The 27140-nt window shown below is 40.6% G+C and overlaps 1 protein-coding gene and 2 pseudogenes across 5 annotated transcripts in view; 2 read left to right on the forward strand and 1 right to left on the reverse strand.

Moving 5' to 3' along the window:
- Positions 1–27140, reverse strand: part of SERTAD2 (SERTA domain containing 2) — a 123030-nt gene that overhangs the window by 22993 nt on the left and 72897 nt on the right. Inside the window, exons 1-2 of one of the 5 annotated variants that reach the window (XM_033239237.1) lie at positions 15045–15134; positions 14015–14132 (exon numbers count right to left, since the gene is read on the reverse strand). The exons of 1 other annotated variant lie outside the window; for it this stretch is intronic. Coding sequence is in view for 1 of the 4 variants with exons in the window: in XM_033239233.1 (XP_033095124.1) it covers positions 14812–14927 (116 nt within the window). In the remaining 3 variants the exon portion in view is untranslated. Of the gene's footprint in view, positions 1–14005; positions 14133–14811; positions 14991–15044; positions 15135–21269; positions 23711–25216; positions 25319–27140 lie in introns of those variants that run through there. 3 more of the 5 variants (XM_033239236.1, XR_004443982.1, XM_033239233.1) reach the window with 3 other exon arrangements.
- Positions 11037–11498, forward strand: LOC117099741 (annotated as a pseudogene).
- LOC117099740 lies at positions 20295–21043 on the forward strand (annotated as a pseudogene).

Consider the following 27140-nt stretch of genomic DNA (forward strand, 5'->3'; position numbering starts at 1 on the left):
CGCTGCCTGCGGGGTTCCTGGGCGGGGGTCCGCTGCGGGACACTCCTCCGAGGCCCGCACGGGTCCGAACGGCAGGATGGGGGCTCCAGCCGTGGGTCGGGGACAGAAAAAGTCCCTTGCCCTCGTGGCCTCAGCCCGACGCGCGAAGTGGGTCACCAAGTCCACGGCACTTGGGGAGCCGGACCGAAAGAGTTGCATCCTTCGGGGTCGGCCGGGCCGCGGTGCAGACCCGGCAGGAGGGAAGCCACGCTAGGAGACGCAGCCAGGTCGGAGGCGCAGTCCTCTGCCCACAAGTTTCACGTTGGTAGCCTTTCCCTCGCGTGGAGTAAGCTTATGCTTGGAACTACTTAAATTTACCAGCGAAATTTATACTAGTTGGAAGAGAACGTGTGTATGCCCAAATGGTGAGAATTTAAGAGCACTAGGGAAAGAGGCCAGAGAGATGGTTCGACTGGAAAATTAATGATTATTTTAAAAATTACACGTGCATTCAGTGTAAAGATGTAAAAAGCAATGCAGGCAGGCACCTTAAAATTTTGGCTGCCACCCCAATCAATATCATTTCAGATCACTTTGGAGTTTAATGGTTCACTATGCTAGTTGTATTTAAGGATAATAAAGCTTTAAGACCTAACATAAAGGTGATTGTAAGTCGTTAACATCAAGAGAAATTTAGACTTTTTAAACTGTTCTGTAATGATTTGTTATCAATCAAATTGATGATCTCATCGAAATTAAACGTGCTAAAATGTTGATAGAGGAGACAACGCTTCTTGTTTTATCTTTAAGGAGGTTTTTATGGAAAAGGTTTTTACCGGACCCTTAGTATAATTAAAGTCTTATACAGTATAACCTAAGCCAAAAGCTAACTATTTGTGGATATCTTTGCAAAGTCTCATTATAATGGCGTTCAAAATGAGATAATATGGAAGCTGTGCTCACCGGCCCTCTGCAGGTCTTGCTCAGTTTGCGCCTAAGTGGCATAACATTCAAACATTTTGCTGTGAAGCCAAGATATTTTTCATTTCCAGAGTTCTGCAGTTTAGAGACGACATTAACTACTAACAGTTTCCTAACCACCCACTCACTTATACTTTCAGTGCTCACTTTAAGGAAAAGCCATTGAAATAGAAGCTGCAATAATCTCTTCCTGTGATATCTTTGTAGAGGAGGCCAGAGGCATTAGCTCTGTTGAATTTAAAGTGAATTTAAACTGCTATTCATGAATTAAAGTAAGCAGGAAGTTACACTTGCAGAACTTTTGTGACATTTGGATATTTTCTAGCAAATAGGTTACACCAAGTGCAGTGTTTCTGTATAAAATAACAAGATTTAAGTCAAAGTGACAATTTTGTGTCACCAGGATAGACATGATTCTGCTAAAGTCTATAAGGTCTGTATTTTGTACCTGCTCAAAGGTTTGCGCTCTTAGGAGACCAGCAACCTGCGTTTTTTGGAGTGAAATGGTTTCCATCCGTTCATACCTCTGAAGGCTGTAACATCTTATCAATGCACACATTACAAACAGCTCCCACTTCCCCCACTTTTAGAATCTGGCATCTTTGACCAAGAAGTTAAAGTGAGCTGGCAGCTTCAACAACTGCCAATGTGGTTAACACCTGCTGGTTAACCCTCTCCCTCCCCTTATGCAATCCCCTACCCCAAGGCGGAGTGACACACAGGCCAGAACAGCAGTCTCTACCCAGCCCTAGAAATTCAAGTCTGGGGGGATAAGGAAAGGCACTTCCTGCACTTTTGAAGTCAGTTCCCTTCAGTGAATAAGAAGTGCTTAGTGAATATGTAAATTTTGTTCTCACTCTTTGAGAGATTTGAAAGCCCATTTAAGGGCCAGGTGCAGTGGCTCACACCTGTAATCCCAGCAATTTGGGAGGCCTAGACAGAAGGATCACTTGAGGTCAGGAGTTTGAGACCAACAGAGCGACACCCCCATCGCCACAAAAAATGAAAAAAGTAGCCCTGCATGGTGATGTATGCCTGTAGTCCTAGCTACTAAGGAGGCGGAGGTGGGAGGATTGTTTGAGCCCAGGAGTTCAAGGCTGCAGTGAGCAATGACCACACCACTGCATTCCAATGTAGGTGAGACCTTATAATCAAAACAAAATCTCATTTAAAATAATCCTACTCTGAGGGCCTCATCCAGAATTTAGAAGTTCTCCCTCTCACTTTCATATAACATAACTTTAGAACAGTTATAAGAAATTAGGCTAGTCATCCACATTTAACTACCAGGAACATATCTGTTTAGGGAGAAAAGAAACATTCTTTTTATAAGTATAGAACTGTGATGGTACATTTTACAAATGCTCGTGAGTTTAATTTCAGAGAAGTACTTCTCGGCATTTTGTAGTTCTGGGTACTAGTTTACACTTCACTGCTTCTCTTTTGAAAGTTTCTGTGCCCTCACATCTTATAGACTAGTACACTAGTGCACTAACTGAAGGCCACTTTCAGCACTTAATTAGCACACACCAAAAACACAAGGGGCAAGCTAGATATATAAACTGAGAAACAAAGACTTTAAAACAGGTTTTGAACTTAATTTCATTTTTCCTTTGCTTTTATTAAATTTTTATCTTTCAGGTTTCACCTGAAGTACCAGTAGTGATCATCCATCTATATACCTTACAAATATTGGTCTTGGTTTTATGGCAAAAAAGATAAATGTTTCAGTTATTAAATAAATTGTATAAAGTCAGCTAGGCTAAATAAGCTTTTCATGGAAAATACAGAGATCCTAACTGTGGACTCATCATTCAGGTAACTGAAAATTGGAATAAATCTTCAAAATAAAGTTCTGGAAGTCACATAACCTAAATGATTATTAAGGAGTCAATAGAGGATACAATGATTTGGAAAAGTAAATACTCTCACAAAGATGGCACAGGCGGATTCAGTCCTTTTCAGCCACTAACAATTTAAAACAATTCTATCAAAGCAGCAAGTGAACTCCTCTACTTCTGCAAATTTTCTCCATCTCTTCTTCCACCTGCTTTTGTCATGGTTTTTTTCTGCTCCTCCCTGAAGTCACAATTCATAAAAGCAGAACTACAGCTCCAGTGAAGGCCCCTTTGCAAAGCTTTCCATGTTGTTACGTTGAACTGCTTTGCAAGGACTGCTTTTTACCTTCTCAGGGAGGTTTCACTTGTCTGTTAAAGATATACTTTTTTTTCTCTTTTAAAAATCTGACAATATGTAAATGTAAACCTGAAACACAATCTTCATGGCAATATTTAAAGAAAATGCTTTTAAAACCATTTCCTTTTTCTCTAGCTTTTGGGATCAGTCCCTTCTCACTATTACTGGAGAAGATGGCTTCTGTTAGACATTAGCTTCCTTCCTATTAACTCCCTTCCTATTCCTTCCACTGAATCTTCAAAAGCCTTGTTCAGTCTATCAAAATGCAAAGAACTTTCTTGGTGACTCTGACAACTCCAGGGTTCCTTCCTGTAGGGACACTACTCCACTAAGACTGGTGGTCTCTTCTCAGAAACATCTCCCATCCCCAGCTCCCTACACAACACACATCGCCTCTACACATCGACTCTGTATTTCTTCCTATCTATAAGCCATCCACAATTCTTGAGGAGTTCTCACTCTTCTCAAGGCACTGAGCACTTCTCGCTTCCACAGAAAATTTCAATGAATGTTAGAAATTGCACAGACCTTTCTTGCCCCCAGGAACCAGCTTGGTGAGATGAAAAGTCCTGGACTAGGAGTTTGAAGATCTTGTACACATTAATTACTTAACCATGATAAATCTATGACTTTTTAGTTTCTTAATCAGCTGGGTCACAGATTTAGGATAAGCACCAGTTCTGGTCAAAAGAGCACAGGGTTGTTAAGTCAGGTGATTTCAGGGCTAGCTCCTCAGCCACAGCGAGCAGGGAGGTGGAATCAGACCCTCTGCACTGGGCCTGCTTCCACACCTGGCAAAAAAAAAGGAACTTGGACTCAAAGATTTCAAGAGCCCCTCCCTAGAGCTAAGTAAGAGTCTATGAAACAGTGATTACACTGTGACTATCCTCATGGAGGAGTTTTAAGGCTAAAATGAGATAAAATGCTTTGGAAGCTGCTCAGCTTGTCTGGAAGAATATAAAACCAAGTTCATGTTCACATATTTCTAAATGAAAGGACTAGAAATGCAAATAATGATAATGTGCTCTCTTCAATAAGGTATGTTCTTTGAATTATTTTTTTAAGTCCAGAAGATGGACTTGAGCAGTTCTATCCATATTCTTCTAGATTTGTTACCCCTTAGGGTTCAAGTCACCCAGCTGTGAGACTGAAAATACCCCTACCCCCTAAGTTTGTATAGCAGCAAGGCAATTTACAAGACGGTTTTTTTTTTTTTTTTTTTTTTTGAGACGGATTCTCGCTCTTGTTGCCTAGGCTAGAGTGCCATGGCACAATCTCGGCTCACTGCAACTCCACCTCCCGGGTTCAAGAAATTCTCCTACCTCAGCCTCCCAAGTAGCTGGGATTACAGGCATGCACCACCACACCTGGTTAATTTTGTATTTTTAGTGGAGACAGGATTTCTCCATGTTGGTCAGGCTGGTCTCAAACTCCCAACCTCAGGTGATCCGCCTGTCTCTGCCTCCCAAAGTGATGGGATTACAGGCGTGACCCACCGTGCCCGGCCACAAGGTGCTTTCGTATGGATCCACTTGTTTGCTCTTCATAATGCCTTCCCTGTGCCATAGGCAGGGGAGGTACTACTACCCACCTCTCAGAGGACTAAACAGAGGATCTGAGAAGGACCCACCAATGGAACTCTTTATCAAGCTGACTCCAGGGTCAAAGGAAGTCTGGATCTAACATTTATTAAAGCATTCTGTGAAAGCCAGGAGTGCTGAGCGTCTTGAGAAGAGCATATACTCCTCAGAAACAGCAGATGGTGCAGAGCCAGGAAATACAGAGTCAACGTGCAGAGACCAACAGGAGGGTAGTGCTGGGCCAGGAACTGGATGCTGCTTAGCTCCATCTCTCTACTCGGGTCATGGAATAACAATTCTATTTCTTATACAAAAAACTCCAACCCTGCCTATCCTTAGCCTTGTTAGCACCACATTTTATCCCACAGAATTAACAACCCACAACTACCACAAGAAAAAGAAATAAAATTCATCATATCCTCTAGCCCCTCACTCATGTCCAGTAAGGTTCATAACACGGTCATTCTTGTTTACCACCCTGTCTCTAGCCTCTACAGCACTGCCTGACACAGCAGGCAATCAATAAAGATCACTCAATAAGTGGACCAATGAGGAATGCTGAAGCACTTACACCAGCTTCATAAACTCAAAAGGTTAATCTTTCCTGCTAAAATTTCCCTCATGAAGTATGTACTGTTAAGAGTTAATTTTAACAGGATCATTACATGGGGAACAACCTCGCAGATAAACACCAAATTATTGCCAGAATCCCACCATTCTGTACTTTTTAATGAAGATTCTTCTCTGCCTACTTACTTTAAGAGTGAAAAGTATTAAATAACATTTTAAAACACAGCAGCATTTGATTTTTAGGTTAAAGAAAAAAGCCAGATAGGAGTTGAAGAAAACCAAAATATATGCTTAGGCCATCAACCTGAAGATAAATTAAAAAAAAAAAAAAAAAGCCATGTCTACTAAAAATAGCAAAAATTTAGCCAGGTGTAGTGGCGGGTGCCTGTAATCCCTACTACTCAGGAGGCTATGACAGGAGAATCTCTTGAACCCGGCAGGCAGAGGCTGCAGTGAGCCGAGGTCGCGCCATTGCACTCCAGCCTGGGCAACAAGAGTTAAATTCTGTCTCAAAAAAAAAAGACTTATCTATCCAAACTTTCCAATGGCTACCTGAATGGTTCAAATGAGCATTGAACACTGTCACCTTCACACCCTTTTGTTCATGGAATACAAAAATATGACAGTAGTTAAGAATATTATCTGTTAATTCTGAGGAAAAAATGGCAAAATGATGACAGAAAAAAATTTTTTTTCCAAAGTATTACTCTAATACTAAATGTTTTTATGTTTTAAAATCAAGCAAATTTATATGATTGGCTAGACTAAATTCTATCTTTTGGTTTACATATTCTTGTATCTATTGTAGAAGCTATCTAGGATTGAGTAACTTTAAACCTTACAAGTAAAGAAGACTTTTAAGTATGGTGGTTTTTGTAATGTAAATAATATATTTAAACCATTCTTTGAAGTCTCAGCTATAAAAATTCTACTTAGAGAAGTTAAAAAAAAAAATCGAGGCTTTAATGTGAATAGGTGCCCAGGAAGTGCCTCCAAGTTTAGGCTATGAGGCATCATTAGAAAATAAACGTGAACAGAGGATACAGTTTAAGTGTAAACACAATATACAACTAAAAATGAATCAGCCCTTCGCCACATGAATTTTTACTAGTCTTCTAGGGGAGAGGTAACACTTGCCAAGACTGCGTAGGCTTTACCTTTTAGTCACTAATGAATAATTGTCTTTTAAAGACCTGTTGCCAGAATAAACAAGACTTTTTCAAAATTATCCAACCTGTCTAATAATAGTAGTCTTTTGCTTTATATATATATATATATATAATTTAAAATTTATAGCCAGGTGTGGTGGTTCATACCTGTAATCCCAGCACCTTGGTAGGCAGAGGTGGGCAGGTCACTTGAGGCCAGGAGTTCGAGACTAGCCTGGCAAACATGGCAAAACCCCATCTCTACTAACAATACAAAAAAATTAGCTGGGCATGGTGGAACACGCCTGTATTCCCAGCTACTTGGGAGGCTGAGGCATGAGAATTGCTTGAGTCCAGGAGGCAGAGGTTGCAGTGAGCCGAGATCACACCACCACACTCCAGCCTAGGCAACAGAGCTGACTCAAAACAAATTAAAGAATGAAAGTAAAATAAAATGTATAATTTTTGTTTTCTTTCTCTTTGTTTTTGTTTTTAGTTTTTAAATTTTTATATCTAAAATTTCAGAAATGCAGAGTAAAGTCAAGTAGGAAGAAAATAAAGCAAGTAGCTCAGACACCAACACCACATTAGGTACATGTGTGAAACTAGTCAATTGCTTTTTTCAAAAATACACTTTAAATACTGAACAAAATATTTAACCTTGCTGAATAATATTTGTTTCAAAATGGTTTTCTTAGAGAAGTCTTGTTTAGGTTATAGGAAACTCCTTACATGGGCAGAGAAGCTGGCTTTAAGGAGAAAATAATAGTGTGAATGATCTATCTGCAACTTCCCTTTTTAAAAACAGAAGTTGAATCTGTAACACCAAATTTAGAAAGGAGAGTGGATGGCAGCAAATACCCTAAGAATATCATCTGTAGCACACACGCCCACTGCTGTTCTGTTCTGTTACAATTAAATGTACACTTTACAATCCTGAACTTGCTCAGACAATGCATATATTTAAAGATGATTCATTTAAAAGAAAACATACATCTGAAAGAGTCACAACAAGTCAAAAATCTCACTTAAAAAGTGCCAGATTCCCTCACTATGAGTGCAGAGATATTCATTTGGCCTCTTTACACAGAGTGCAGCACAATCCAGTACTGGGCTACAGAAAAATCGTTTTTGTGGGACTAATATTGATAATTTCAACATCGTATCTGTTTTGCTTCCTTTAAGAAATCAAAGCCCAAATTATAAAAAGGTAGAAAAAATTTTAATGAATCAGATACTCATTTTCAATCCATTCTGATTTGTTGCCCCTTTAAAACTGTGAGACATCATGCTTTTTAGTTTTAATAACAATTAACAGCGATGAGAATAAAGATTCCAGAATTACTATTTTCTCATTACAGCCAGAAATGAAAAGTGAGAAAACAAACACCTTTCCAAAAGTTCATCAGATGAAAAGATCAAAATTAATGGGGAGCCATACCATTTAATGGACAAGAATAGTTAATACTATACACATGCAGATTCTCCCCCAAACTTATCAACAAATTAAATGAAGTTTAAATCCCATATTTTCCTTCAATGGAACTTGGCAAATGAATCCTAAAATTCATCTGAAATAGGAAAGGGCCAAAGACAGTTGTAATAAGCTTAAGGAACAAGATAGAGGACATGTCCTATCACAGCTTATTATAAAGCTCTACTAATTAGAACAGGGTAGAGTTGACGTAGGTACAGATAAATAGATAAATGGAACAGAATTGAGAGTTCAGAACCACACATATATAGAAGTGTAATATATGACTGAAGTGAAATTACAGATCAGTAAGGAAAGAATTCAGTAAGTAGCTCAGGGCCAGGCACGATGGCATATGCCTATAATCCCAGCACTTCAGGAGGCTGAGGCAGGATTGCTTGAACCCTGCCTGGGCAACATGAAGAGACCCTATCTCTACAAAAATTTTAAAAATTAGCTGAGCAGGCTAGGCACGGTGGTTCACGCCTGTAATCCCAGCACTCTGGGAGACCAAGGCGGGCGGATTACAGGGTCAGGGTTTCAAGACCAGCCTGGCCAACATAGTGAAACCCGATCTCTACTAAACATACAAAAAAATTAGCCAGGCATAGTGGTGGGCGCCTGTAATCCCAGCTACTCGGGAGGTTGAGGCAGGAGAATCACTTGAACCTGGGAGGCGGAGGCTGCAGTAAGCTGAGATTGCACCACCACACTCCAGACTGGGCAACAGAGCAAAAAAAAAAAAAAAAGAAAACAAAAAAAAAAAACCCAACATTTAGCTGAGCATAGTGGTCCCAGCTTCTCAGGAGACTGAGGTGGGAGGATTGCTTGAGTCCAGGAGCTCAAGGCTGCAGTGAGCTATGTTGGTACTACTGCACTCCAGCCTGGGTGACAGAGCGAGACTCTCTCAAAAAAATTACAAATAAATAGCTCAGGGCCACCTGATTACCTGTATGAAAAATAAATTAGGTGCCTAATATTTACAAAAAAACATATTTCAGGTAGACTAAAATCTAAATATGTAAAACAAAATTTTAAACTTTCGGGAGAGAATATATGAAAATATGTTTATGGCTTTAGGATAAGGAAAGTGTGCTGATTATAGTTCATCTGAGATTCATTCTCCACTTGCCTCTGCTTGGCTCCATGCCTTGAAATGCTGACATCTAGGGACCACCTCACCCAAGTTCCTTTGCTCACTAGCTTCCAGTTGGATTTAGACAAAGAAGGTACCAGAAGGAGATCAATGGGTCAGAAGGTGGAGAAGCTGGGGTACTTCTTCCCTGCTCCTTCCTGCTTTGGGCCCTCACCTGCGAGTACCCATCCCTCCACAACTACAGCTTCTGCCAGGTGGCCCCTTCTCCAGGATGCCAACTTCCTCTGGGTTCTAGCAACACCATTTCCTCCCCTTTCCCTTTTAGGCTTAAGGATAGTGACAGCTTCCTACAGTTATCTGTCTTCTGTGCCTCAACTTTTGTCACATCTCTGTAAAATGTCCCTTCACTAGTATCTCTTTAGTTGAAACATTTCAGTGGAATTCTGTTTCCTGCAGGGACTCTGACTTCTTAAGAAACAAAACACCCAATGAACAAACCATAAAGAAAATAGCTTTGATTATACTAAAATTAAACATCTCTTACACAAAATACACTACAAACAAAGGCAAGCTAAAGATTGTCAAATGATATACATGAGTCACAGAAATAGAATCAATAAAAGATTAGTATTCTGAATTAACGAAGAACTCCTCTGAATCAGTCTTTTAAAAGACATATAAACCCAATAGAAAAATGGGTGAGGAAACTAAAATGTCCAGTGAACACAGGAATAGACACTCAACTTCATCAGCCAAAAAAAAAAAAAAAATGCAAAATAGGTTGTGTCAGTGGACATGCCGCTAATCCCAGCACTTGGGAGGCTGAGATGGTAGGATACTTGAGGCCAGGAGTTCGAGACCAGTCTGGGCAACACAGCTAGACCCTCATGTCTACAAAAAAAGAAAAATGCAAATTATAAAGAGATATTTCATAGCTACCAAATTGATAAAAATCAAAGTTTTATATGTATACCAGTATCAAATACTGATGATAGAAGGCAGATAAAAAGGAACTCTCACAAAACTTGTGGGTATATAATTTAGTATGACCCTTTGGAGATAATTAGGCATTTTCTTTGTTTGTTTGCTGTTTCTGCGACAGTCTTGCTCTGTTGCCCAGGCTGGAGTACAATGGTGCCAACACGGCTCACTGCAGCCTTGACCTCCCGGGCTCAAGCAATCCTCCCATTGAGACTCCTAAATAGCTGGGACCACAGGTACACATCATCATGCCCAGCTAACTTTTATGTGTTTTTGTAGAGATGGGGTCTCACTATGTTGGCCAGGCTGGTCTCGAACTCCAAGGTCTCAAGTAATCCTCCTGCCTCAGCCTCCCAAAGTGCTGGGATTATAAGCCTGAGCCACCATGCCCAGCCTAATTTGGCACTGTCTAGTAAAGCTGGAGATGCACACACCCTGCCACATACAGTCTTTCTCATACAGAAAAGTAAGCTCTACAGAAAAGGATTCAAGTGACTGTTTCCTAAGTTCTCCCAAGGATGGTATAAAGTTAAAATCTGTGGTGTGCTAGCAAATGTTTAACAACCGGCTAGGGGGATAGGGAGGGAAGTTTTATTTGTAGCATTTGCTGATTTCTGTGGTATCAGCATAGCTGATTTCAAGCCTCCCAACTGAACTCAAGAATTAGGAAGAGATTAGCACATTCATTTCTAGAAGTGGCTATCAGTCTCCAGCTCCAGCTCAACATTTGAACTATTCCAGACTTACAGGACAGACATTAATTCATTACCCTTCAAAGATACGTTATGAGACTGGGGCTTAATTCTCTCGAGGAATTCTGGATGAGAAGCACTAAGTCTAGAATCTAGAGAAACTCTTGTTTTTATCCCCATGGAGACATAGAAGAAGAATCTTTGTGGCAGTATTGCTTGTAATAGCAAAATATTGTAAGTAACCTGAAAGATCCTCAAGACGATACCCTTGAACACTACAGTGGTTAAAAAGAACTAAAGGTCTTTCCAGCCCTGGCCCCAGAACCTACAGCCACGGAAATGTTGATGCCTAAGAAGAACCGGATTGCCGTTTATGAACTCCTTTTTAAGAAGGCAGTCACGGTGGCTAAGAAGGATGTCCACAGGCCTAAACACCCAGAGCTGGCAGACAAGAATGTGCCTAACCTTCATGTCATGAAGGCCATGCAGTCTCTCAAGTCCTGAGGCTGCATGAAGGAACAATTTGCCTGGAGACATTTCTACTGGTACCTTCATGTGCTCCCAGAGATTGTGCCTGCTACCCTACGCCACAGCCATCCAGAGGCTGGCAGGCCTCGGCCTAAAGGTCTAGCGGGTGAGCAACCTGCAAGACTCACAAGAGGGGAAGCTGACAGAGATACCTCCAGATGGAGTGCTGTGCCCCTTGATGCCAACAAGAAAGCTGAGGCTGGGGCTGGGTCAGCAACCGAATTCCAGTTTAGAGGCGGGTTTGGTTGTGGACGTGGTCAGCCACCTCAGTAAAATCAGAAAGGATTATTTTGCATTGAATAAACTTACAGCCAAAAAAACTTAAAATAAAATTAAAAAAAGAACTAAAGGTACCATGTATCGTGTGTTGATCTCAAAATACAAAGTTATATCTCAAAAACAAATACTGACTAAAATAAAGCAAGTTATAAAATATATACACTATTTACATAAAATATTTTTAAACATGCAAAACACTGTATATATAGTTTATAGATACATATGTACACAATTATAGAAAATAGATTAAAAAATTCAAGAAAGTAGTTACCTCTGGTAACAGGAGGAGGGTAATAGAATCAGGGAGAGACACACAGGTGATGTCTTTTTAAAAAGTGTCAAAGTATCAAAAGCAAATAAATGTATTCTAATTATTTCATTGTTTCAGAATATAAGTTAAAGAAATACATTTTCTCTTCTTTCTTCCTTATGTTTCCTATGAAGTAGAACTGTGTAAGATTTTTTTTCCTACAACTTCTAGCACCTGTTAATATTGGATAATATTTGTATTGCAAGCATTCATTTATTTCCCATTATTTCAGTAATAAACAATTTATTCTTCTCATTCGTTCTGATATATTATCCTTCTCGCTCTCTCTTAATATTAGACTGTAAAATCCAATGATAATGCTAAATCAACCTAAAGTTCTTTAATAGGAAGCCCAGCTCATCGTGCAAGTATAAAAGAATAAGTGGTTTAATGCCTGTTTTGGGTGTATTTCTTACCTGCCAGGCGAACTTCTATCATGCTAACAAGGATAAATCTTCCTAACAAAATATGGAAGGCTTCTTGTTACTTCCTTAAAATGACAAAGAACTCAGCACTAAAAAGTGAAATCTTGTTGTTGTTGTTTTTTTAAGTAAAAAATAGAAACACAGTTTCCCCATAAAGTATCTTTCACTAGGTGTTCAGATGACCACCAAGTGCTACACGAAACGCACTGCAGCTCCTTCTTATGTCTCTTCTTATTGGGGATCTTGACCTTTGGGAACATGATGTTTCAGTGCATGTGTAGTGTGACTTTTTTTCAAAGAGATTGTCTTGAAATAAGCCTATGTTTTAAGTACACACTTTTCTGCAAGCTAGCAGGCATTCTGAAGCTAGGTGGTTCTAAATAAAGAACTCTAGTCAACAACAGGAAATAACTCCCACAGAAAAAAGGGGCAGAATACAAACTCTCACCAACTCTTGTACACAGCTCACAACGGTCTTTTGTTCCATGCACATTAAGCCTGAAATCTTTACTTTTCAGAGCATGTTGGGGCCTTTGCAGAGCAATTAAACATTTCTTTTCCTTTTGCTGGTGTCCTTGCTTTCTTTCCTCTGAGGAAGTTAATCTTACAACTAACTGCTTACTATGAGATAGCAAATCAGAAAACAGAACAGTTTGTATTTCAACATCTTTTTTCTTAATGGAACTTCTCAAGATAAAAACACATTTTGGTGTAAAAACTCACTTTTCCACCTAATACACGACACCATGGACAGACACACATGTATGTACTAGAAGAGTAGGTTCGCGGGCAGTACAGGTTTCTAAATCTATCAACAAGGATGCATCCCATTAACCCATAAACCTAGATTGATGGGTTATCAGCACTTTACCAGTGATCAGCAAATCAATACAACTAGAAGGCAAATTTATATTCTGTTCAAATGTTCCCATCTTCAGTCTTTAGAAAAAGAGGAAGAACTAGGTAGATCCCATGCCAACCAAACAGAAAAACATTTGGATGGTAGTGTTTAAAGTCAACGTGACACCTATTAGAACAGACTGGTGGCATTCAACTATAACACAGCACAGGTGCTCCTGACAAGGGAATAAGACTGAGCAAAAAAGCTTCAATATGACTGAAGACTGGTATTTCTTCCCTCTCGTACATTCAGCCTTGCCCTTGCTACTGGCTCCTTGTTGCAATTAACAAATTACAGATTCAATGCATTCTATCTTCACTTTTAAAACAGGAATCAGGCCGGGCGCGGTGGCTCAAGCTTGTAATCCCAGCACTTTGGGAGGCCGAGACGGGCGGATCACAAGGTCAGGAGATCGAGACCATCCTGGCTAATACGGTGAAACCCCGTCTCTACTAAAGAATACAAAAAACTAGCCGGGCGACGAGGCGGGCGCCTGTAGTCCCAGCTACTTGGGAGGCTGAGGCAGGAGAATGGCGTGAACCCGGGAGGCGGAGCTTGCAGTGAGCTGAGATCTGGCCACTGCACTCCAGCCTGGGTGACAGAGCGAGACTCCGTCTCAAAAAAAAAAAAAAAAAAAAAAAACAGGAATCAATCCTCCCCATGTTTAATGCTGCAGGAATGCTGCTGGTAGCTACTTCTGTCTATCCACAACTTTATTTTTCCTCCTGCTTCCTCTGCCGACTGCAGAACAACTCTACTGACCATCCCACAAACGGGCAACAGTGACCCCTAAATGGCATGGCCAATGGACACTTCTCAGTTCCTCATACTATGTAGTCTTTCTGTAGCATCTGACATTAATGACCTTACTGACCTCGAAAGGTGTCCTTCAAGTTGAACTGTAGTCTCCTGGTTCTTGTCTCCTTGGCCACTTGTAGTTTCCTTTGTTGGCTCCTCTACCTCTGCCCTCCCTATAAACCTGTAGTTTTAAACTTAAAAAACAACAACAACAAAAACTTCTGGCTGCAGAGAGGGCGAGAGAGGGGTAAAGTACTGTAGTGAGGGGCAGGATGGAGATGGCCATGGTTCATGGTCAGGTTGGGAGCAGACATGGGAATGGCTGATTAGGATATTAGAATCCTCAGAAAAATTTAGGAATGTAAGTGTTTTGAAAAACAATTTCCCAGTTAATAATCCCAGTTACATAGTTAACTATGCAAATATTAATATTCTCTATGGTTTTGTCTTGCCTCTTTTCTCTTCTTTTCCTAGAAACTCTCCCTAGGCAATCTCACCCATTCTCAGAGCACCTATATGCTAATGACTCACAAATCATTAACTACATTCCGGACTTTTCTCTCTGAGCTCCAAATGTGACCTTTTTATACAGGAAGACCATGCAACCCAGTTTATAAGGGTCATTCCTGGTTTATGCTTGTTATCCTGGCATAATTATTAATAGCATTCTGTGTCAATTTCAAAAAGGTCCTGGTTTGAATGATAAAAGCATATAATTAACCTATTCATGTCCCATTGGCTATAAGACATCTCCACTGGGTATCATAAAGGCATCTCCAATTCACAACACATCTAAAGTTGTCCTAATCATATTCTCCTTAAATTGCCCCCTACTTCCCAAATGCCTCAATATGGTTAAGGTACAACATCTACCTGGAGTCTCCGTTGGAAATCTCAGATTCAAAGCATCTTCCATCTCTCTTACCCTCACATTCATCCAGACACAAAGCCCGGTCAGTCTTCTCTCTTATTTTCCATATATGTCCCATTTCTTCCCCTGCTGCCCTAGTCAATACTCTAGTTATCTTTCACTTTGATTATGGTAACAATCTGTCTCCCAATTTCCAGTCTCAAATATTCTCCTCTAATCCATCCATATGACTTACTGTATGACAGGTAGCATGGTAGGTCCTAGAAATACAAAATGAACATGAGATGCTCCCACCCAGTTCAGGTGGAAGATTAACTCATCATTGTGATGCAATGGGTTATGTGGTGTAAGAGACATGCACAGAGACAATGGACATGCAGGAGTGGCCACAGAGCCTGGCCAGTGTGGAATGAGGCCAGGAAATGGATTTTAGGGTAAACAGGAATTAGTCAAGGTCATTAGTCAAGGTCATTAAAGGCAGATGGAACAGGATGAGCAAAGATAGGGAGGTGAGAAATAGCATGTGATGTGGGTACAGATCTGAAGTGTAAATTTCAGGCAGGGAGTGGCAATACATAACACTAGAGAGTTTGGCTGGGGCAGGTCTAGGAAGGTCTTGGAGGCTGTTAACACCGAGTGTGGCCTTTATGTTCTGAAGTCATTAAGAGATCTTCCATGGGAGAATGGCATGATGTGGTTTTCACTTTAGGAAGTTAACTCCCCATTTATTCTTGAACTTTACTGAATGATTCTAAAATTTACTTAGACAAACCAACAAATGAAAAAATGAAATAAAAATTAAAAGAGGATATTAAAATATATTTTAAAACAATAATTAAGAGTTGGATTCTGGCAAAAGAAAAATATAAATGAATCTGAATTGAAACACTTGGAACAGACTTTAGTGAAAACATTTAGCATACACTAATGACACATTCTTATAAGTGAGGTAAGGAAGGCATGTGCAATGAATGGTTTATTATTTAGGGAGGAAAAACTAACATTAGATCCTTGCCTCACACAATATGATAAAACACCAGAGATTAAAGAATAACATTAAAAAACATAAGAGAACTAAAAGAAATTACAGATGAATAATTGATCTTAGAGGTAGATAAGACCTTTCCAAACATAAAGCAAAAGAGCTATGAAGATGAAACTGACTACACTAACAAAAACTATATAACAGAAAGCACCATAAGCAAAAATTTTTTTAAATGACAAACCAGGAAAAATAACTACAACACAGGTAACAAAGACTTAGTAACTTTATAACCTAAAGAGGTCTTATGAATCAATTAGAAAACCATCAATACTAAATTAGAAAACACTAAAACAAAATTTTATAAATAAGCAAAGGACCCAAACTCATCATTATCAAGGGGAGAAATGCATGAAAAAGCAATACAAATTTAAAAGAACTGTAATTTTTACATACTAAGCTGGCTAAAGTTGTTTTAAAGTTGATAACAATGTGAGGGCACAGTGGACAGGTTTTCTCACAGTTACTGATGTGAGTACACACTGATTTAACCTTGGGAAAGACAGGGTTTTGGTGATGTGTATCAAGAACCTTTTAAAATTTCTATATCCTGTAATGTGGTCATTTCATTTCTAGAAATTTGCCCCATAGACCTAATCGGAACCGTGCATAAAGAATGTATTCATTCAACATTTATTTATTTATCTATTTATTTATTTGAGACAGGGTCTTATTCTAACTCCCAGGCTGGAGTGCAGTGCCATGATCAAGCTCACTGAAGCCTCAACCTCCTGGGCTCAAGCAATCTGCTCGCTTCGGCCTCCCAAAGTGCCAGGATTATAGGTGTGAGCCGTCACGTCCAGCCCAACAAAACTTTATTGAAAGCTTACTATGTCCTAGCATTTTTTTTTTTTTCTTTTGAGACAGAGTTTCACTCTTGTCACCCAGGCTGGAGTGCAATGGCACAATCTTGGCTCACTGTAGCCTCCACCACCTCCTGGGTTCAAGCAGTCCTCCTGCCTCAATCTCCCGAGTAGCTGGCATTACAGGCATGCACCATCGTGCCCAGCAAATTTTTGTATTTTTAGTAGGGACGGAGTTTCACCATGTTGGCCAAGCTAGTCTCGAACTTCTGACCTCAGGTGATCCATACTCCTCGGCCTTCCAAAGTGCTGGGATTATAGGCATGAGCCACTGTGCCTGGCCTAACTATATCCTAGTTTTAGGAGCTGGAATATGGCTGCAAGCAAAACACAAAATCCCTGTTTTCACGGATTTTACATTCAGGATGGTGGGAGAAAGTGGAATAAATCCGTAAATTATATGGTATATCAGAAATTAACTGCTATGGGAAAAATAAAGCAGGAAAAGAGGATGGGGAATGTGTGCTTGGGTATATATGCATGGGGCAGGGCTACAATTTTAAAGAGGTGGTTGAATGTACCTTGATAAGAAAATGACATTTGAGGCCGGGTGCAGTGGCTCACGCCTGTAATCCCAGCACTTTGGGAGGCTGAGGCGGGCGGATCATGAGATCAGGAGATTGAGACCAGCCTGGCTAACACGGTGAAACCTCATCTCTACTAAATATACAAAAAATCAGCTGGGTGTGGTGGTGGGCACCTGTAATCCCAGCTACACGGGAGGCTGAGGCATGAGAACAGCTTGAACCCGAGAGGCAGAGGTTGCAGTGGGCCAAGATCCAGCCACTGCACTCCAGCCTGGGCAACAGAGTGAGGCTCTATCTCAAAAAAAAAAAAAAAAAAAGGGAAATTACTCACTCCATGGAGTTGTAAAGATTAAATAAATTAGTGTTTTCTTTTTCCAAAATGACAGGAGCCATTTTATTATTTTAATTTTTTATACAGACAGGGGTCTCACTTTGTTGCCCAGTCTCAAACTCCTGGTTTTAAGCGATCTTCCTGCCTTGGGACTCCCAAAGTGCTGGGATTACAGGAGTGAGCCACCAGCCTGAGATAATTTTAAAAGGGACCTGATACTAAACAGCCATGTTGGAAGAGGGAGACAACAGCCAGATGAAAGGTAAGTGTTGTTGGAGGGGTGCATGCGTTTCCCAGGAGGAGAAGGGACACAGAATAATGTTTTGAGATACCATGTGAGGTTTCTTGCTGTCCAGCCTCCTGTGCAGCTGGAGATGGCCAGGTGCTGCAGTTCTGGCTAGTCAGGTGTAAGGGGAAGTCTGCTGGAAGTTCTGGGAAGGTATCTTCTTTCTGGTAGCCATCGGTGACCATGATGTAACAAGAATAAGGGTAAGGCCGGGTGTGGTGGCTCACGCCCGTAATCCCAGCACTTTGGGAGGCCAAGGGCAGGAAGATCGCTTGAGCCCAGGAGTTCAAGACCAGCCTGGACAATATAGCGAGACCTCATCTCTACTAAAAATAACTTTTAAAAATTAGCCAGGTGTGGTGGTGTGCACCTGTAGTCCCAGCTACTCGGGAGGTTGAGGTGGCAAGGTTGAGGAGGTACCAGGAGGTTGAGGCTGCAGTGAGCTATCATCATGCCACTGCCCTCCAACCTGGGTGACAGAGGGACGCCTTGTCTCAAAAAAAAAAAAACAAACAAACAAAAAAAGGGGATAGGGTAGGTGACAGAGTGAAAACTTGTCTCAAAAAAAAAAGGGGATAGGGTAAAAGACCAACACATTGAGGGGAGTAGAGCAGAGGTCCAGGTGGGGCCTGGGTCCTTGACGACACTCCCACCCCCAACCCTGCCATGCTGGGACCACCCACCTCTAGACATCTGAGGGAAACAGTAAATGGCCTTGTGATTATTTTGTAACTCTGTAGATACAGGCTAACAGGCCAAAAACCACAGGCCACTAAATCACCTAAGGACTAGTTTAAACACAGCTCCCTAAACCTCACCCATTCTACTCAAACTTTATCTCTGTGGGAGGGGCTTAAGGATCTGCATTTTATACTTCCCAGTTGTACTGGTTTCCCATTGTTGCTGTAACAAATTATAACTTAGTGGGTTAAAATGACACAAATTTATTCTCATATAGTCCTGGAGGTCAGAAGTCTAAAAATCAAGGTTTTTTGAGGGCTGCATTCTTCCAGAGGCTTCAGGAGAGGCCCTCTTTTCCAGCTTCTTGAGGCTGCCTTGCATTCATTCCTTGGCTTGTAACCCCTTCCTGCATCTTCAGAGCACATCATTCCAACCCTTGCTTCCGTCATCCCACCTTCTTCTGCATTTGATGCTCCTGCCCCACTCTTACAAGGACCCCTGTAATTACACGGAGCCCAGCCAGATAATGATGATCTCCCAATCTCAAGTACCTTAATTACATTTGCAAAGTCTCTTTTACCACGTAAAGTAACATACAGGGAGCATTACTCTGACACCAGCTGATAGTGGAACCAATGAAAATCAGATTTAAGCCACTGTTTGTTGGATTTTCTATAACCTGCAGGTGAAAACATCTTAATAAACCACTTACTGGTGATAAAAACTTTAACCTAGCAGTTCTCAGTGGGAGTAGAGGTGGGGGATGAGGAGACAGAGAAAAAGGTCTGGGAAAGCTATGCACATTAGAATCATTTGGGACCTTTTTCCAAAATATATGTACCTGGGTCCTGCCCCAGACCCATGGAATTGGGATACCTTGGTATGTGTAGGTGAACAAACTTCCCTGGGAGATTCAGCTGCAATCCCTAGTTAAAAATCTACTCAATAACCTCAAACTATGCCTTAGCTTTCTTATCTGTAAAATACTAAGATATGTCCTGCCCATCTCTCATGATTTTGTGGAGATCAAGGTAGGCAAAGTATACATAAGCACTTTGTAATTAAGCTATATAAGAATAACTGGTGATTGGCCAGGCGTGGTGGCTCACGCTTGTAATCCAGCACTTTAGGAGGCCAAAGTAGGAAGTCAGGAGTTCGAGGCCAGCCTGGCCAACACAGTGAAACTGCATCTCTACTAAAAATACAAATAATTAGTTGGGCATGGTGGAATGTACCTGTAGTCCCAGCTACTCGGGAGGCTGAGGCAGGAGAATCACTTGAACCTAGGAGGTGGAGGTTGCAGTGAGCTGAGATCGGGCCACTGCACTCCAGTCTGGGTGACAGAGCGAGACTCCATCTCAAAAAAAAAAACCAAAAACAAACAAACAAAAAAACCCCGTATAACTGGTGATTATTAGAGGAAACTGATGCAGGCTGTTTTTAAATGTTGGTGTGTAAAACAATTCATCCAGAGAGAACTGGTTACTTGGAACTTACAAAATTGGCAAAAATAAATCCTTCAACAAAAATAAGATATAACAAAGCACATATACCAAACCTCATACATTAACATGTATTACCTAAGTGCCTATTTAATCTTAAAGATTAAAATATATCTGGCCTTTTTCCCAAACCACAGATTGTAAATGAAAATTTAGAAATTTAGAAGGGATAAAGAATTAAAAGAGGCAAGTACATGATAGTAGAAAAAAGAAAAAGACAGCTAACAACGAGAATAGAAGGGAGGGATTATAAAAACATTGATTTGTCTTTTCCGGTTAGCGCAGCGTGAGAAGCCATGAGCAGCAAAGTCTCTCGCGACACCCTGTACAAGGCGGTGTGGGAAGTCCTGCACCGGAACCAGCGCAAGCGCCGCAGGTTCCTGGAGACGGTGGAGTTGCAGATCAGCTTGAAGAACTATGACCCTCAGAAGGACAAGCGCTTCTCCGGCACTGTCAGGCTTAAGTCCGCTCCCCGCCCCAAGTTCTCTGTGTGTGTCCTGGGGGACCAGCAGCACTGTGACGAGGCCAAGACCGTGGATATGCCCCACATGGACATCGAGGTGCTGAAAAAACTCAACAAGAATAAAAAACTGGTCAAGAAACTGGCCAAGAAGTATGATGCGTTTTTGGCCTCAGAGTCTCTGATCAAGCAGATTCCACGAATCCTCGGCCCAGGCCTATTAATAAGGCAGGAAAGTTCCCTTCCCTGCTCACACACAACGAAAACATGGTGGCCAAAGAGGATGAGGTGAAGTCCACAATCAAGTTCCAAATGAAGAAGGTGTTATGTCTGGCTGTAGCTGTTGGTCACGTGAAGATGACAGACGATGAGCTTGTGTATAACATTCATCGGGCTGTCAACTTATTGGTGTCATTGCTCAAGAAAAACTGGCAGAATGTCCAGGCCTTATATATCAAGAGCACCATGGGCAAGCCCCAGTGCCTATATTAAGGCACATAATAAATTCTATTATCAGTCCAAAAAAAAAAAAAAAAAAAAAACATTGATTTGGCTGGGCATGGTGGCTCACGCCTGTAATCCCAGCACTTTGGGAGGCAGAGGTGGGTGGACTGGTTGAGCCCAGGGGTTTGAGACCATCCCTGGGCAACACAGCAAGACCCCATCTCTTTTAATTAAAAACAAAAACCAAAATTGATTCAATAATTCAAAAAATTTACTGATCTAGGACCATTTAAAGTAAGGGTAAATAGCACCATGTCCCTTACTAGCTCCACCCTAAAGGAATCTGTTTCAATAGAATATTTGAGCAATCTAAATTATCCTGAATCATGATGAAAACGTAGCATTGCTCAATGCTGTCTGTGGAAAAAATAATAACATCTACAACAAAAATGATATAAAGACTTTTATTGAACAAGCTTATGTTAAACAAGTTTAAGTACTTAAAGAGATAAACTTCAGGTGTCTATAAAATTCACATGTACAGAAAGTTGATATGCTATATAAATAACACGTGTGTGTAAACAAAGGTTTCATAAATCTACATATAAATTCTGCTGATGTGAAGGAAGTCCTCACAAATCATAAGAGCTCAATAAATGTATAAAAACAAAACGAAAAAACCTGTGTTGTTTAGGGAACCAAAATAAACATTATCACCTTCATGGATGAAGAATGATGATAGATCAGTCCATCTGCTGGCTGTGGATAATTTTAAACTTGGATAATTACAGTACTTTAAAAAACTGTATAGCATTTTCAGATTATAAAGCATGTTGACATCATCATCTTATTTGTTCCCCATCCCCAAGACCCCAAGCACCAGCTACGATTCCGTTTTACACTTGAGGAACTGAGCGAGGCTCAGAGAAAACTTTCTCAGGATGCCACAACCACCAAGCAGCAAAGCCCAGGCTGGAATCCACATCTTCTGGTTCAAGATCTGGGTTTCATTTTCGAATTTATATTATTGTAAATATCACTTTACTTAACTGTCTAAAGAAGATTCTTTGCCAAGGCACATTTCTAAAAACAAACTCAGATGCAAACAAACTTATGGTGATCTATCTATCTATCTATCTATCTGGCAATCAATCATCTATCAATCATCAATCAAGCAGCATGAACCAGAAAAACTTTACTATATCTTTTTAGAAATATATTCTATTTTTCCTTCTTAATACACCCACATGCAGCCTAAGTTACTATAAACAGCTTTAGCTTAGAATGAAATTTTATGACTGAATTTTAAACACTTAAATAGAAAATGCTAAGATGGTCTTAGCTAGTAAACAAAAGCATTAGCTCTAAAAACAAAAAGCTCAAAATGTACTGATTTCACAAGCTTTTGGTTTCCATGTGAAAAACTGCAGGTATTCCAATGGTGTGTTTTACTTTTATTTGTGTTTCTGGAGTACTACTATGCTTCCATGCTAATTCAACCCACGTATGTTGACGACACATGCGGATCCTAAAATGCCACGATTCATCTGAGGCTGCCACAGTCGTGCAGCTTCGGGATGTACCCATCAGATGTAAGGCTGCATGCATTCACACTTTCTGCCCCTGTCACACACTGCAAATAACTCCAGCAAAGCACAGTCATCCACCTCTGACTCACCCTCCCACTGAGGGAGAGCCTGTGCTATGAGACTGAAGTAAAGGCACCCTTCGTCAGAAATCATCTTTTCTACATTAACGGTGAAAAAAAAGAAAAAAGAAAAAAGTCTTCATTAATTTCAGGCCTCTGAGCCCAAGCTAAGCCATCATATCCCCTGTGACCTGCACATATGCATCCAGATGGCCTGAAGCAACTGAAGATCCACAAAAGAAGTGAAAATAGCCTTAACTGATGACATTCCACCATTGTAATTTGTTTTTGTCCCGCCCTAACTGATCAAGGTACTTTGTAATGTCCCTCACCCTTAAGAAGGTTCTTTGTAATTCTCCCCACCCTTGAGAATGTACTTTGTGAGATCCACCCACTGCCCGCAAAACATTGCTTCCTGGACTCCACCGCCTATCCCAAAACCTGTAAGAACTAACGATAATACCATCACCCTGTGCTGACTCCTTTTTCGGACTCAGCCCACCTGCACCCAGGTGAAATAAACAGCCTTGTTGCTCACACAAAGCCTGTTTGGGGGTCTCTTCACATGGACGCGTGAGACAGTTATGAGTTTGGCCACTTTTATACCATTTTATACCATTAGAACCTGTCAGTTCTTTTGCAGAGAAACCAGAGAAGCAAAACAAAGAGTATTTTGAGACTGTTTAACATGTAACTTAGCAAACTACGGGCAACATTTTCTGACATGCCTGCAAACACTGACTGTGGAGTCAAACAGTCCTGGGATACACAGGGTTTCAACTTCTAGCTTGACCATGTGTTGGTTGGTTGACTTTCAGCAACTTGCATAAGCCTCAATTTCCTCATCTGTAAAAAGAGGGTAGACCCAGAACCTGCAGTGTGGTGTTACTGTGAGGATTAAATGAGATAATAATGTAGAAAAGTTAGTGCAGCCTCTGAAAATGATAAACAACAGTAGCTATTTTTGTTAATAATTGTTTAATCACATAATGCTCATTAAATTCAATACTGTGCTGGTGGTCACTGGCACTGGATAGAGAGCTCCCTGGTTTGTCCCCAGCAGGCCTTGTCACTGCTGCAAACTGGGACGAATCTTACAGAGGCTTTGTGGTGCGCACTGTACACGAGAGAGCAGATGAAACTCCACTCATTTAAGGCATTAGGTCAGACTGGAGTATAGGAGAAATATACTTTTACTGAATGAATCTCATCATCTGACTAGCATTCAAAATGTACCTCTGTCACTGCAATTTAATATAAAACCAATACTCCTGTTTTTTCTTCATCTAACATTTACCGAATGTCCACTGTGCCAGGCTTTCGGCTAAGCTTAAGGAAAGATTCTCTCACAAATTACTAAGAGCGTCAAACCTCTGGACTGTTAATTTTCTGAGATTCCCTCCTCTTGTCCCTTTGCTTTAGTTATATTCTGATGGGAGAACATAATGAAGACTAAGAAAGACCAGCTACTTTCTTCAATGGCTTTATAACTCAAGTAACAGGAGCAATCAGCATGCTTCTTCCTACTTTCATTGCTATAAGGGGGTTACAGCACTTTTTTTTTCTACATTAAACAATGCCAGTAATGAGCTGGGTGCACTGGTGCACACCTGTAATCCCAGCTATTTGGGAGGCTGAGGAGGGAGGATCACTTGAGCCCAAGAGTTTGAGACCAGCCTGGGCAGCATAGCAAGATCTCATCTCAAAACAAACAAACAAAAAACAGGATGGGAGAACTGGGGGAATAGATACAGCACTGAGAGTTAATAGAGTGGTAAGTAGTCCATAAGTGGTAAGAGACTGTAACTTAAATTTATGCTTTTATGGTAGAAAAAAATGAATTAAAATATCAAATGATTAGCAATTGAAATGGCTTTGGATTTGGTCGGTAAATAGTAATAACCACAATGGCATCTTGGACTTCTGCATATAGCGCTTTTCTCCAAGGATCTCTATATGCTCCTTTACCCCTCCCAGCCACCCTGTGGGGAAGACAGGGCTCAGGCTCTCACTGGACAGGGAGGCAACTTTCTGGACTTTGGACTTGGACCCCGATGCTCTTTTCACCACCTTTTCCCTTTTCACTGTCTTCTCATAACATCTCTTGAATATAAAGAAGGACCCTATACCTGGTAGAAATGAAGTAAAATGGATCAGAGGAAGTATGTAAATTCAGGGCTAAAGAAAGGCTAGAAAGGGGCTGGGCATGGTGGCTCACGTCTGTAATTCCAGCACTTTGGGAGGCCGAGGCAGACGATCACTTGAGGACAGGAGTTCGAGACCAGCCTGGCCAACATGGTGAAACCTCATCTCTACTAAAAATATAAAATTTAGCTGAGTGTGGTGGTGGGTGCCTATAATCCCAGCTACTCAGGAGACTGAGGCAGGAGAATCACTTGAACCTGGGAGACGGGGGTTGCAGTGAGCCGAAATTGTGCCACTGTACTCCAGCCTGGGCAATAGAGTGAGACTGTCTCTCAAAAAAAAAAAAAAGAAAAGAAAAAGAAAAAAAGGCTAGAAAGGCTTTTAAAAGCTGTTCAAGAGAAATGCAATCTGAGTCTAATTAGGTTCATCCAAACTGAGTGTGCTGAACCTAACGACTCTTCATTAACGCAATACTCACCTCTCATCAATGAGGGTTGCTAGCATAGCCCTTGCGAGTAGTGGGTACGGTGAAACAAAAAAAGGTCTTAATATTTAGGTCAACGTGGTCAAGTTGTCAGTGCTAGACCCATAAAGGAAGGGAGGGAAAAAAGAAGAGAAGGAGAAGCTTTGATTACTGTGGAACATTTCCCAAAGATTTAGACGAAGTCAAACCATGTCACCTAAGATGTTATTCCCTGTAATTCAAATGTAAATTCAGAGATGAGTAGCTCTGCCCCAAGGAAATTCAACTTTCAGAGAACATGTATGCAATATCTTCAAGCCCAGAATATATTCAAACTTGGTAGGGTGTCACATGGCCATTAGTTAACATTGTAATTTGCTTCTGAACATAGAGTGTTTCTAATTCAACCAGAGCTTATTTCCAAATCTTTAATCATTCTGTAGACCAAAAAAAAAAAAAAAAAAGTAGCTTACGACATTATTACTAAGCAAAAGACTAAAAATACTAAAATGCAATGGAAACTATTCTTTGAGTACAACTCCCATTGTTATTAAGAGAGCTGAGCACACACACATTTAGAGGGAAAAAAATACTCTGTAATGCTTCAGAGCTACTGTGATGCACTAGCTTCCTAAAAGTAAAGAAGAAAAGAAGAGACTGGTTAGATTTACAGTTTTCCAATAGGTACATGTCCAATCAATTATTTATTTTGGGTTAATTTTAGTGAAAAAAAAATTGCCTCACATGAAATGGTTGCATCACTGACGGGTTAGATCATAACACTCTTTTCAGAAAAGCAAAGATAAGTTTAGTAAGTGTAAATAATACACTAAATAAAGGTCCCCTTTCTCAGTTGAGAAAACACGTGAGTTGAAATCAAGCATGGAGAATTCTGGAATCAGTTTCATAATTACTTATGACACCACAAGTAGTGAGAGCAAAAATCCTTTATAGGAACTTTTTTTTTAAGTTCACAATTATGTGGTTGGGTACTTATTTACCCACCAATAGCTATGCAGACCATAAGGTCTCAAAAACAAAGACGTATGCTCTCTCTGTGTTAAGACTTCTGTCTTTGGAGAAGAATGGGTGTGGTCGGGGGGGAGGGCATTTAAGCTGGAAGAGGCCTGTGAAGCCCATCCAAGACTTTCATTTTAAAAAAGATAGACAAACAAACAAACATTGGTTCCTTCTATTGAGGAATCTGCCTATCTGCCTGGTTGCAATAGTGAATGAACTTCTTTTACTGTGGTATGGGTGTTGGCGGAGTTGACAAGATTTTTAATTGTCAACCAACATGGGTTTAAAACATTTTTTTTTTTTTTTTTGGTGTTTTAAAACTAACCACCCTCCCCCTTCAAAAACAGTAAAACTTTTTTCTTCTGGTGAACAAAGCCTTGGGCCCTCTAATGGTTTCATACAAGTTGGTTTTTTAAGACCTGGAAACTGATTGGGTGACATTTAATCTTCGAGATTAAAATCACTTGGTGAATATTGTATTGTTCCACTGTTCTCACTGTCATTTTGGCATTTGGGGCCTCGCTCTGCTGCTTCTGCTGGAGCACTTACCGGCTAATGAAACCTAGCCCAGGAGCAGCTGCCTGAATCTATGTCAAACTGCATCTGGCACCCATCTATCTTCCAGTCATCTAAATTCACCTCGGAAATCATACAAAAGCAGCCACATCAACACACCAGTCTTTGTTTTATCAAGGCTGTAAAGCAATTTTAGACTTTTTTAAAAAAATGCTATGTATTTCAGAGTGGCAGCTTTTGAAAGGGTGGGGGAACGTATTTTCTAAATCCTGAGAATATTGAGACTTTAAAATACCAAGTAAAAATTTGGTAGACCATCATTAGCACGGGTTTGGCTGAAACAGTACATTGAGGGGCTTGCCAGTAGAGACACAATGCTGCCGACAGATCCCAGACAAGGAGG

This window comes from Trachypithecus francoisi, unplaced genomic scaffold (genome assembly GCF_009764315.1).
Source record: "Trachypithecus francoisi isolate TF-2019V2 unplaced genomic scaffold, Tfra_2.0 Lachesis_group17, whole genome shotgun sequence".
Lineage (NCBI taxonomy): Eukaryota > Metazoa > Chordata > Mammalia > Primates > Cercopithecidae > Trachypithecus > Trachypithecus francoisi.